This window comes from Didymosphaeria variabile (assembly GCF_027946475.1).
Source record: "Didymosphaeria variabile strain IMI 356815 chromosome Unknown scaffold_1, whole genome shotgun sequence".
Classification (NCBI taxonomy): Eukaryota; Fungi; Ascomycota; class Dothideomycetes; order Pleosporales; family Didymosphaeriaceae; genus Didymosphaeria; species Didymosphaeria variabile.
In genome coordinates this window covers 2323727-2336855 of record NW_026611620.1, presented here as the reverse complement: position 1 = coordinate 2336855, position 13129 = coordinate 2323727, and the positions used below count along the sequence as shown (strand labels likewise).

General features: G+C 52.2%; 5 protein-coding genes across 5 annotated transcripts; 2 read left to right on the top strand and 3 right to left on the bottom strand.

Moving 5' to 3' along the window:
* Positions 1–1752: 1752 nt before the first annotated feature.
* Positions 1753–3291, bottom strand: N0V89_000737 (uncharacterized protein; the record flags this gene model as incomplete). The annotated part of the gene is made up of 1 exon (XM_056209557.1): positions 1753–3291. One exon carries the CDS (start codon positions 3289–3291, stop codon positions 1753–1755), a length of 1539 nt encoding a protein of 512 aa, XP_056076379.1.
* A 423-nt stretch (positions 3292–3714) lies between these two features.
* On the top strand, positions 3715–4662 carry N0V89_000736 (uncharacterized protein; the record flags this gene model as incomplete). Its single annotated transcript, XM_056209556.1, has 1 exon — positions 3715–4662. The coding sequence occupies one exon, from the start codon at positions 3715–3717 to the stop codon at positions 4660–4662; it is 948 nt and encodes a 315-aa protein (XP_056076378.1).
* A 2439-nt stretch (positions 4663–7101) lies between these two features.
* N0V89_000735 (uncharacterized protein) lies at positions 7102–8284 on the bottom strand (the record flags this gene model as incomplete). Its single annotated transcript, XM_056209555.1, has 3 exons — positions 7102–7903; positions 7959–8220; positions 8272–8284. The coding sequence occupies 3 exons, from the start codon at positions 8282–8284 to the stop codon at positions 7102–7104; spliced, it is 1077 nt and encodes a 358-aa protein (XP_056076377.1).
* Positions 8285–8894: 610 nt separating this feature from the next.
* Positions 8895–10385, top strand: FOL1 (trifunctional dihydropteroate synthetase; the record flags this gene model as incomplete). Its single annotated transcript, XM_056209554.1, has 3 exons — positions 8895–9077; positions 9137–9345; positions 9404–10385. 3 exons carry the CDS (start codon positions 8895–8897, stop codon positions 10383–10385), a joined length of 1374 nt encoding a protein of 457 aa, XP_056076376.1.
* A 1305-nt stretch (positions 10386–11690) lies between these two features.
* On the bottom strand, positions 11691–13017 carry N0V89_000733 (uncharacterized protein; the record flags this gene model as incomplete). Its single annotated transcript, XM_056209553.1, has 2 exons — positions 11691–11727; positions 11900–13017. 2 exons carry the CDS (start codon positions 13015–13017, stop codon positions 11691–11693), a joined length of 1155 nt encoding a protein of 384 aa, XP_056076375.1.
* Positions 13018–13129: the final 112 nt, after the last annotated feature.

Genomic DNA, 13129 nt, shown 5'->3' with positions numbered 1-13129 from the left:
TCGCGTGGCGTTACACCGGCGAAATGCGGTGATGGTACCTGGGAGCAGAATTTGGGCGAAGAATACGGTGATAGGAATGCTATCAATGGCAATGTCTGCTCGCTGAGATGCAAGTGTGGGAGTAATTTTCCGAGCGGAGGCGGTACTTGCGAGCCTAAGGTGGTTCCTCAACTCCACTTGCACAGCTCTATGCGGCACTGCCTTGCCTCAATCGACCCTCTCGATCTCTTTTGGAAGCAGCCCCAACACCCCATCTGACCAATCGACCGGGACTAAAGCTACATTGTTTCATCGTCTGCTTACCCGTTCACCATCTCAACATGTTACTGTGAAGGATCATCAGCGCATTACTCTACACTTAGCTTCACGAGCGGCTACTCGACTGAAAGCTCAACCCGTCCTGCAGGTTATGCTCACTCAAACTACTCAGCGAGCAAAGATTCTCACTCCGGCTACATCACTGGCTACCCTCATTCCGGCTGCGCTGCAGGCCATTATCACAACAGTCACAATGCGGAGTATCATCATTCCAGCTACGCTGCGAAGCTAATCTCAAAGGGAGACCCTCACGGTTACCCACACGCCACTAGATCCAAATCCTACCACCACGGCGTGCCTAGCTCCACTCCCTATCCCATCCACCGCCCCTATACCCCTCACCCTACATTATGCCTTCTTTCCCCACAGGCCCAAGATCATCGGGGTAGAATACATTATCGAAGAAACCTACATCACCTCTTCCTACATTCCACACCAAAACCCTCTTCACCTCATCTACGACTCACCCACCTCAAAACTCCTTTGCTACATCTGCACCATCTAATCCGTGCACGCCGCCTACACCACCACCAATTTCATCACCGGTCACGACCACGACAGCGAAATCCACCGATGCACCGAGCACCTAATCCACGCCCGTCGTGAAGCTCTGCGAGACGTGCGAAGTGCATACGCTGACAGACACTGAGGTTGTTGGTGTGCCGCATACAATGTACACGGCGATTCCTCACGTGTCGCCGACGCCGCCCGGGCGCATGTTCATAAGAGCAAGTAAGAGGATGGGTACACAGCGAGCGCACGTAACCCCGGCAGTATTCGAGACGGCATATGAGACGAGCACAAGCTTTGTGAAGTATCCTCCTGTAGTCACCGTCACGCCAACCAAGCCCGGTGAGTATTATCCTGCTAAGACCTCGACTGCGGTGGAGTACACTGGTGCGGCGGTGACGAGTGAGGTTGAGAATGCTGGTATGGTTGGTGGTGTGATCATGACTATCCTTGGGTGGTTGTAACTTTGAGATCGCCGATATGATTACTAATGGGATAGCATAGTGTTTTACTCGAAAGTGAGAGTAGATGAGAGCTCCGGGAACAGCACACAAGGCGATTTGAACGTCACGACAATTAACCATGGTGGAGCAATACAATTGTTATACATTACCAAGACCGGCAGGTTGAGTAGGTAAGACATGATGTGATCGTCATGAGATCCTCAGATGATGTATTGGTGCACATTCAGCTCAATCTTCATTAATGTGAAAATTTTAGAACGCTATATCCTTTTTGTCCCACCGCGCTGTAATATATGCCTGATGGTGTGCTATATTGCGAACAACACTTCCTCATCGCATACGGGTAATACCGATTCTGTGATGAGTGTGCATGAGTGTAATCATGATTTGTGGATATAATGTCGCGAAAAATCGAGGTGTGTCATCTCGATGCCTAATCCTGCCATCTCTTCTTCCATGCTCATCGCTTCCGCGATCGTATTTTCTTCAATACCGGCTCTTTAGAAGCCCTAGGGCTCTTTGGAATGAGACCCTGGCCCTTCTCCTTCATTTCGCCAAGCGCAGTTTCGACGTTTTGCTGCCTCTTTGCTACATGGCGATATCGCTTCTCCACTTCGTTCTCAAAATCCCTGGCTAGCTTCCTCTTATTCTGCCTAGCCTCTTTCGCACGATGAATGATACTACCAAATTGCTCGAGGAACCAATCGCCAGCATCCTCCCATTCACGTGTGGGCAGGACGCGAAAGAATTTCTCCTGGTCGCCAGCGTTGAGATTCTTCTGGACGTGGACCAAGCGTTCAGTGAGGTCGTGCTGCTGCATTTCGTCTGACAGAACCTGAACCTGACCACGTGGTTCGGCGTCGAAGTCTTCGGCTCGCAGCTGGTCATAGCTCATGTTGAAGAGGTCTGGGGTGTCGTAATCGCCAATCGGTCCCTCGAATTCATGGACTGGATCTTGTTCAATGGATCGGTAGTGAGCGACAGGCTCCTCTTTCGGGGGGATCCGGATCTGAGGATGTGCGGAACGGAGGGCTGATGCAGGAGCAGTGGGTGACACAAGCGCTTGCTTGCTAGCCGGAGCATGCATTGGAATTGAAAAGGGTCGAGCGCCGCGGTGGGGGATTTGGCTCGCACGAGCAGGTGATTGCTGTCTCGGAGCAGCTTTTGCTGGATGAGATGCCTGCAAGGTGGCCTGGCTGTAGCTCGGCGGTTGACTGGAAACATCTGGAGCAGCCTTGGATGAAAGGACTGCTCCGGGCGTGTTGAGTTTCGTATTTACACGCTGCTCTGTCTTCCTAACAGTCTCGCCTTTCTTCCAGATGTTGACCGCCGGCATAGCCTGAGAGCCGGTAGTCGGTGGGTTCGCTCGCGCTAGTGGTGGTTGATTTTGATAGGCAGTGTCACCCTTGGCGGGATACTGTGTATGTGACTCGGTCAGATCGCCAGACTCGATGTGGTCAATTGGCAGTTGATGCTTTACGCCCCATTGGTTAAGCTCATGCGGGGGACCAGAAGTAGTGCTTGGGTACGAATCACCCTCGCCCAAGAAACCTCTAGTTGCTAAGGCTCGATGCGCCTCATCACGGTATGATTCGAGGGCTCCGCTTCGGTACTGGTCATGACCTTGGTCCTGGCCTTCATTTTGAGCTTCGTCCCCTTCAGTTTCACCATCTTCAGAACTCTCTTCACTGCTGCTCTGTTGGCCTTCGAAACGGTACTCGTCTTCACCGAGGCCAGCATCGTGAGCGTACGGCCCTTGCTCGGATTGTGGTCCCTGTGCTCCCTCGATCAAGGAGCGCTCGTTTATTGTCGTATCAATGCTGCTGCCGGCATCTGTTCCGTGAAGATCGTGCCTTCCGTCGAAAGTCTCACCTGACTCTCGCCGTTGACCGTTCTGCAGCTGATCAGCCTGGTAAATGAGCTGAGTACCTGGATGACGCCGGGCAGCAGTGTGTTGCTGAACATGGTGGTCACGTAGACTTGTAGACGGAATCTGCATCTTTGCTTGTGCTGCGACTATGCGTCTGTTGCTGTTGGCGGATTGTGGTCTTGACGGGCTGCCTGCTCTGTTATTTACGAAACCTTGCATCTTCCCCGGCTGCATTGTAGAATTTGCAACGCGCGTGGTCCCAACGTGTGTTCCTTTTGACGCGTGAGAAAAGTGAAGTGAAGCGTTTTGAGTCTACGGACGACGATTGAAGGTTGAAGCTCGAACGGGAAATCGCGATGTATGTTGAGGTCTAGCCATATTCGGTACTAGCCTCGGCTTGTCTTAACCCTGATGACGGCATCCTTCGAACACATTGTATCTCAATCACTATCTGTTGGCACACCGCTGTCATTGTTTCTCTTCTCACCGTGAAGTATATTGTACTGATACATATCATCAAAATGGCTGATTGCTATCTTTACAGGCTTCCTAATGAGGTACACCGCACTCTTCACACCCTTGCTGCCATCTACTGATCGTACCAAGCTCCTCATACACCTCCTCACGCCGATGACCACACCCCAACTCCTCCCTCTAGCGCTCCTCTCGCACCGAATCTATACTATTGTTCTACGCATCCTCCACAACCGTCTTGTCATAGCATCTGAACTCGAATCGCACTCAGTGCTCCTCGAATGCTTCCATCCGTCTGCGAAGCTTACCGAGCCGCCCTACTTCTGCTCCTACCATGGCACCTACGGTCTTAAGCGCTACAATGAGCTTCCAGAGAATGACAAGCATTTGGCTTCGCGATTGGGCGAGATGCGCAACTTCTATTCACGGTTTCGACCACATCGACGGGAGCTGGAGACGGGCGGTAGGAGGGTGAGACCACCAGGCGACGTGCCGGGCAGTCGCACATTTGCCGGCACCGCGACGGATGGGTTCGAAGGAGATACTGTAAAGCAAATATTGAGTCTGGACGGACATGAACTGTTCACACAGCTAGTTGCTCAAACCAATCTCGTCAAAATTGGACCCAGGAATGGACTTTTTACATGTTTTGTGGGCATAGAGGACGGTGTCGTCAGGGTATGGAGAGAATGGTTGAGAGATACGGCGGCGAAACGACATAATGTGAATATAAAGGAAGAGATCGTGGATGAAGTTTGCCAAGAAAAGGGAAAGGCAATTGCCAAGAAAACGTCGGAAGCGGAAGGCGATGAGCAAATCGACAATCCAAAAGTACTATGGGTCAGTTCAAACAAGAACACAGGCATACGTCTCAACGTACGGGAGAGGAAACTCAGAAGAGACATACCTATCCTTGTACGGGCAGATGAAGAAGACATGCCCGTCAGTTACGAAATCGAGTATGATGGTAGGCGCTCTGATACCACACTTCTGCTGAAACTCATTGACGGTAATCAGAGCTTTTAATTCGTACATCACACTTGCTCTTAATGCTCGAGAAATCCCTCGTACAGGAAGACAATACTTCTGGAAAAGCTGTCGTTTTCGGTGCTTTTGGTTGAGAGCCGTCCAAAATCATCGTTAGCTTTCAGCAAATTTGCAGTCATGGTAGATGTGATACACTGGCTAGGTTTAAGTCAATTGGCATGGGAAGGGATGCATACCAAGGATCGAGGGCGTTTGCGAGGCACGCCTTGATCAAGATGTCTGAACCGCCAGCGCATGTGAGAGTGCGATGCTCAGCCCTGCAATGGAACGAGGTGCGATTGAAGGAGATGAGAGCTGAACTATTAGCGTAGCGTCATGCGAAAGGATTCTCTTGGCGGGAAAGCGTCTCGCACACTGACATACTGACCAAATGAAGCGCTAAGCGTACGCAAGGTGTATATTACCGCGCCCCCTTCGGAACCAAAACTCCGTGTTCCGTATTCTTCAAGGGATATATTCTGTCTCTGGCCAAGATGGCTGCATTTCTTCTACCCGTATGGTTGCACACGTTGTTGCAAACTATGGAATTGTCCACATTTTTGGGCCAGCTTGCTGGGAGCATCGTTGCGGGACTGGTTTCATATGTTCTGTGGAAGCTATATAATGCACGAATGGTATTCTGGCAGCTGAATAAAACTAAGCTTGGTAAGCTAAACTCTTTCGTGTTCGTCGTCCATTGCTCAAATGTATAAGCCAATGCCTCCATGGAACCCAAACCTCGGCCACCTGCCCATATTTCTGCCTATAATCAAGCCATTTCCAAAGGAAGTATATTAGACTTGGCTTTTCAAGTGTACAGCGTGCGATTTCGTAGCCAGTGACGTTCTACCTCTGGCCTTTCTCTATGCCCATGATCCTCATCACTGACCCGCTGATTGGAAATCAATTCTGCATTGAGCACGACTTCGACAAGCCGATTATGCTGAAGCCCTTTCTTCACGACCATCGTGGGTGGTGACGGCATGTTCACCGTGGATGGCCCGGAATGGAAGAGGAGCCATGCGCTGTTCGCGCCAGGGTTTGCCGAAAGGGTGGTCTTGGAGAGGATGCAGCAAGTAGTTGAAGAGTGTAAAGCATACATAGGAAGGTTGAGGGATAAATCTAAAAATGGGAAGGCACTCTTATGCGTATAAGTATAGCAGTTGCGAAGCTGACGGTGGGGTTCGTGTAGGAGAGATATTTAGCTTGAATTAGCTGAGCTGCGCATACGCAATGGACCTCATTGCAACGGTGGCAATGTAAGTCTCAGTCTAGGGAGGTTGGCCGAGTGGGCACTGACTTGAAACAGGAACGTTCGGTTTCAATCCGCTTCTTCTAAGAATAACCCGCTTGCTTCAGCCATGCGGGACCAAATCAATGTTCACGACCGAGACGGAAAGGTGAATACATTTGGACGCTACAGTCCCGTCCAGCTCTACAGAGAACTTCGTGATTCCTATATTATGGATTCCTACATTACAACCAAAGTCCAAAAATGCTATACAGAATACTCTCCATAGCAACCAAAGACAAATCTCTCTCAAAGAAATCCATCATCGACCTCGTGATCGCCGACTACGTGCGCGACCGACCGACCGGCGTCACTCTCGACAAAGCCTTCATCAAATGGGCCTACGCCTAGATCCGCCTCTTCCTGTTTGTCGGGCACGACTCCACCGCCTTAACCATTGTCTACAGCTTATACTCTTTATCCAAGCACCCAGAGGCGCTCTCCCAGATCCGCGAAGAGCACACCAAAGTCTCCGGCTCCGACATCACCGCCTCTCCAGCCCTCCTCCACGCAAAACCAAGCCTTTTCAACCAACTCCCCTTCACGACAGCTGTAATCAAAGGAACACTCCGCCTATTCCCACCCGCAGCAGCCCTACGCGGCGGAGAACCAGGAGCATACTGCACTGACGCATATGGCACACGTTACCCTACCTAAGCCATCGGTCTCAATGTCCTTCACAACTGCATCCATCGCAATCCCAAGTACTGGACTCGGCTGGATGCTTTCCTTCCTGAGCGCTGGATGGTCGGCTCTGAGCATGAACGTTACCCACGGACGAAGCGCGCATGGTGGCCTTTCGAGTACGGGACGAGGAATTGTCCCAGACAGACCTTAGTCATGCTTGACGTGAGGGTTACGCTTGTACTGGTGGCAAGGAAATTTGATGTTAGGGATGCTTATGCGGAATGGGATGCGAAGAATAAGAGGGAGGGGGAGGTAAAGGACTTGGCGGACAAGAGGGCGTATCAGACTGGAGGCGGGGTCGACGCATGCAGCTGATGGTTTCCCATGTTGGGTTGTGAGGAGGCCTTGAGCGGAGGACGAGCAGAAGCGTGACAAGAGAATAAACGAGTAGTATATCAATCGGCGATTCGTCGCTTGACGTCGGCTAGCAAATATGTATAAGCAGAACTAAATCTTCGCACCTACAGCTTCGCCTTCGACACCACCAATGAGTTCGCCTGCGCCAGCCACTTGACCGCGTCATTGACGAACTCATCCACGATTTCCCTTGCAGTTTTCTTCTCGTTGACGACCGCAGCGACCTTACCCATCAGGAACGGCCGCGCGTTGTCCATGGTATCATCGTCCAAATCGTCGCCCAGCTTCTCAAGATCATGCTCCACAGGGATAACACCCTTGGCCGTCAACTCCTTGATCTCCGCCTGCCTGTTCTCCTCCCAATTCTGGATGTAAGAGTTGTTGCGTACGCGCAGCGGTCGACCTGTGAATATAATGGTTCGGACGTTGTCGTCGAAGCCGGAAGTGCGTACGGCTTCCTGGTGCGCCTTGGGTGCACCGGCCTCTTCAGAGAGAATGAACCGCGTTCCAACCCACACACCGCTCGCACCAAAGGTGAGCATAGCAGCAAGCGACTTTCCGTTGAACAAACCACCTGCGGCGACGACCATGACCTCGGCGCCGGACATGGGCGACTTATGTCCTTTGACCATATCGACGACAGCCGGGATGAAGACAGATGTTGGGACGTCGCCGGTGTGTCCACCACCCTCGCCACCCTGGGCACAGATGATGTCGACGCCGAGGTCGAGGCACTTCTGTACGTGCTTAGGATGGCCGATCATGTTCATGTAGAGGATGCCGTTCTTGTGAAGTTTCTCGACGACAGCTTGGGGTGGGACGCCGACGGCGCAGACGAAAAGTTTGGCGCCGCTGTCGATTATTATGTCGACGAGCTCGTTGAGCTTGCCCTTGGTGTAGTCGTAGCTGTCCACTTCGTTAGTCTTATTGCCACGTAGTGTCGCTCTCCGTCGGCACGTACTTTGTCTTTCGCGCGCTGCCGCCGACTTGAGGAAGAAGCAGGTCAACACCGAACGGTGCGTTCTTGTCGTTGAGGAAGCTCTTGAGCTCGGCGATCTGCTCGCGGAGCATGTCCGGGGTGTAACCAATGCCACCAAGCACACCAAGACCTCCGGCGTTCGTCACGGCGGCAGCGAGCTTCGGACCCGCTGCTACATTCATGCCGGCGAGCAGCACGGGGTGCTGGATCTTCAGCAGGTCGGTGAGCTTCGTGCGGATTTTCTCTGCGCATTGTCAGCTGAGACATGTGAAGTGGGCTCGACGAGTCGGCGTACGAGAGGATGCCATGGCTGCGACTGTGTTGATGCTATACTCCTGGGTTACGAAGATCTAATGGGATAACCAAAGAAGGAGGACGTAGAATGTGGAGGAGAGAGAGGACAGCCGGCGTTGTGGGGAGGAGTCGAAGGGTATTTGTCGTGGATCCTGCGCAACATGCCGCGTACCTCGGCACAGAACGTATTGGGTTTACCGCGAATGGCCCGCATTGTCACGAGTCTGGGGAAGCGCCCCGTGCATGGGGGAACGAAAATCGACGCTAATGCCGTTCGAACCGCCGCCGCGGCAATTCCTCGCACCATCCGTTCGGGGTCCGATGCTGTCCCGGGCGGACATTGTATTCGCTTTCGGAAGCATCTTCAGCCCAATGTCTTTCGTTTGCACAAGCAGACATCGCGTCTCGCCATCGGGTGTTCTGAAAGCATTTCCTGGGTGTGCTGAAGAGGCTAGCCGCAGAAGACTTTTCACCAATGGACGGGGCATTTCTGCTGCAAGAGAACCGATCAGGAAGGCCATTGTACAAAGCTGTGTCGTAAAACCCTTGCGAAGTCCATGCCAAAAATCCGACTTTCAACGTCCCGGCTTGCCTCCGGCTCGTTTCAACCACAAGTCTGTTAAGATGAAGCAATGTGCTTATGTTGCCCTGGGAAGCAACCTAGGCGATCGTGTGGCCATGATCGAGCAAGCATGTAACGAGATGGACCAGACCGGAAAAATCAGGGTTCTACGGACGAGCAGTCTGTGGGAGACCAAGGCCATGTATGTTTTGGATCAGGACAAGTTCGTCAACGGCGTTTGCGAGGTGATTATCCGTTCTTCCAATGCTATGCACGTGTTAGGACGAGCGTTTGACATATGCAGGTTGAAACCTCGTTATCCCCCATCGAGCTTCTAGATGAGCTACAGGGGATAGAAAACAAGATGGGTAGAGTGAAAGTCGTCGACAAAGGACCGCGGAACATTGATTTGGACATTGTGCTCTATGGCAACGAAACCTTCATGAACGACAGGCTGCAGATACCCCACAAACTTATGCTGGAGCGCGACTTTGTTCTGCGGCCGTTATGCGAGTATGCATACCTCTTGCCTGGATCAGCTTGCGTTTCAACAATACTGACCGTGGTCTAGATTAATACCTCACCACGGCCTTCCCCCACACGTCGATCTCCCGGCGGGCTCGTTCCAATACCAGCTTTCCCACCTACCCAAGTCTCCCGATCCTCTCTCTCCTCTAACACCTTTGGCTCCAAATGTTGCACATATCGCTTCGCAGCATGCTCAACGCAAAACACGCGTCATGTCCATTCTCAATGTCACACCAGACTCCTTCTCGGATGGCGGCAAACATTTCAACATGTCCTCTTCGCAACTCGGTGACGCCATTCGCTCTCATATAGCCAATGGAGCCACGATCCTTGATCTGGGAGGGCAATCCACACGACCTGGCGCGCCCCAAGTTTCTTCTAACGAAGAGCTCCAGAGGGTACTACCAGCTATCGAGGCCATTAAAAACACCCCCGAGGCCAATCATGTGGCCATCAGTGTAGACACCTACCGTGCCGATGTCGCCGAAGCCGCCATCAAGGCAGGCGCACACATCGTGAACGATGTTTCTGCCGGATTACTAGATGATAATATGCTATCCACGGTTGCACGACTAGGCGTCACGATCTGCCTCATGCATATGCGCGGCACACCCGAGACAATGAACAGATTCACCACCTACCCCGACGGCGTCATCACAGGTGTAGCAGTCGATCTTCTCGAGCGTGTAAGGGCTGCGGAGGAGGCGGGCATACGGCGGTGGCGCATCATTTTGGATCCTGGTATCGGTTTTGCGAAAAATCAGGAGCAGAATTTAGAGTTGCTTAGAGGACTCGATAAGCTCAGGAGATGGCCAGGACTAGAAGGGTTCCCTTGGCTAATAGGAGCGAGTAGGAAGAAGTTCGTAGGGAGCATTACGGGGGTGAAAGAGGCGAAGGAAAGGATATGGGGAACCGCTTCTGCGGTTACGGCTGCGGTACAGGGCGGTGCTGATGTTGTGCGTGTGCATGACGTGAAGGAGATGACACAGGTGGTCAAGATGGCGGACGCAATTTGGCGGTATTGAAGTCTCACCGAAAAGATCGAATGATTGCTTATGAAGACAAACAATAATCTCGGGATCTTATCATTCACATCAGGGCCCTACCAGCTACGAGCTTGTCGTCTACCCGTTCGCTGTTCCGGTACCCTCGACGTTCCTCCTCATCCCCGATGTCTGTGCACCCAGACGTACGATGAGAGTTCTCCGGAAAGAGCGCAACAACACGATGAATCGACCCCAAGCACTATTTATATGCGCCCGATCCTGCGGCGCATTCACGTACAGCCAGATTAAACGCTCCATACGCGGTGTAGCAACCGAGGTATCTCATGATGCTTTTTCCTATCAGCAACATCATACACATCTCGTCTCCTGTCCACTTACCACATCCCCAGACTTCGTCCCTTTGTATCTCTCCGCTGGACGAGCAGGATCAGCAACTCCCAGCTGATTGGCACTTATAGCACAATTCCTGTCCAATACGCCGTAACCTGCTCCCTTCCATCTGGCCACGCCGTATCCAGCCTTTGCAGTGCGCCTATCCCCATCACTGTGCCCAACCAGTAAACCCACCATACTCCCCTATACCTTCCTTGGGTACGCACTATTAGTCGCGACACCAACATATACTACATCTATAGCAAACTATACCATAAACCCCCACCTCTCGAACCTCGCCATCCTAGTAGCCCCGGAAGTCGTCATCATGACCATCGTGTACTGCAGCGTGGATGCCATGGTAGTGCCCATGTAGAGCGGAGTGCCGGCGCAGAAGCTGTCGGCGTAGGTTCGCATCAGGTAGAAAAAGTAGCAGAGAGCGTACGGGAGGTCGCAGGTTATGGTGAGAAGTTTTGGATGAGGTTCGTGGTGTTGTGGTTTGGGCGTATTCGAACATTGTGTAAGGAGATCGGCTGTCGTGTCGACTCGGTTCTGTGGTGTCTCTCAAGTTGTGGAGGTGGTGTGAATTGTAGGGACTGTCGGTGGTCTTGCTACAGGACACGCAGACAATTGTTAGGCTACTTTGCCTTAACTTAAGTCTTTAAGGACGGAAATCATGTGCATGTATGCTTCAACACGACCAAACTGAAGGAGCATATCGAGGACGGCGCACCGGATTTACGAGAAACGGTGCGTACAAAGTATCCATACGTTTCCGGGTGGGTGTATGTTGATCCACCTGCACAATGTAAGCTGACCATGACACCTTGGTAACTTTTCTACAACTGACCGTTTCTGACAGAGACACTTGTCGTACCACTTTGCCCGCATTTGTAGTAGGCAAACATTAGCATAGCGGAGCACTGCCGGCGTCGCATGCCCCAGGTCTTATCACAGCACCGAGTCCAAATCGACAAACAAATCTTGCCTAAAGGTGGGGGTACGAAGTCAGTGTGATGTTCACAAATCAGGGAAGTGGGTGAAGTAGGTGTTCTAGCCAGCTACCAATGTCTGAAGATCTCGGACTTAGAGGTGTAAGGCCTAGAGTTTTAGACAATCGCCCAGCATGAACGCCTACTCTGTACCCCGACATTGCGTACCACCCAAGCGGCACATGCCTTAGGTTCAGCCCCGGAAAGTCCCACTCGAAGACAAATTCGCTTGGTGCATACTCCTGGAAATCATCTTCTGCGTCTCCTCTGCCGCCGATCTCTACTCCTTCCACTCCGCTGGCCTGCTCCAGCCTTGCCATATGCTCCTTCAAGGCACCTTCGCATTTCTCCACGCTCGTCTGGAGGATCTGGAAATATGCAATGTGTCCAACGGTGATCTTGTGTAGCTCTTCCAGGACCTGGTGTGCGTCCCGTAGAAGCAGAATGATGGAGGGTAGTGGATCGCGAAGAAGTAATGATAATTTGAGCACGAGGAGGACAGAGAAAGCACATTTTGCCCATACAAAGTCGATAGCCCACTTGAACGTCGATAGGTATGTGGGCGAGGGGGGTTGGCTGGGTGACAACGAGTTGGGCGATGACGGTGTTGTTGGGGTTTCGAGGAGGTGCTGGAGATGTCTTACTGCGGCCTCTTTTGCGGAGCGCACCATCTCGCGTTGGAAATCCGTCATGAGTAGGTCCCCGAAAATGGATAGTGCTTTCAGATATAGTGTGATGAGTGCCCATTCGTACTGAATATGGAGGTTGGTCATGGCGCGTGGGCGATCTGGGGCAGCGGTGTCGGAGCAGATGATGGTACTCCATTCCTCGAGCCATAGTGAGAGCTCAATGGCGGTATCTCGGACGGTGGAGCGTAAAGACGATTCATCTAGATCTTGAGAGTGGCGCGCAATGTTCACGTACGCATTGGAGCGCAGAATGTTGAGTTCTAGTTGCGAGAGGAGACGAATGTCGGGCGAAGTTCTTGAGGGGTGGTTGACCAAGGCCCGGATTCGCCGCGATGTGGTGCGGAGGACCGTTGCTGGCATCTTGCCTCCGTCTAGAGAGAAGAAGAGTTCCAAGTTGCACACACCGTGCCATACTCTTGCAAGTCTGTAAAGATAGTTTTCCTCTTCGCTTATTGGAGCCGACCGTGTTGAGAGCTTGACCATTAGCTGCTCAACAGTGTCTTCCAGCCGTAGTTGCATGGCAAATCTCAATGCTAAGGCGACTAATAGCATCCCATTCTCGGTGTAGCCAGCCATGACTGTGATTGCCTGGATCATCTCTAGGGATGGTGTTTGTGTGGTGACTAGAACATCAGTCAAGTGCTCTCGAAGCCGAGCTTGGAGGCGGTGATAAGTCGGTGAATTGCGCCCCCCTTCAGCTCGACAGCCA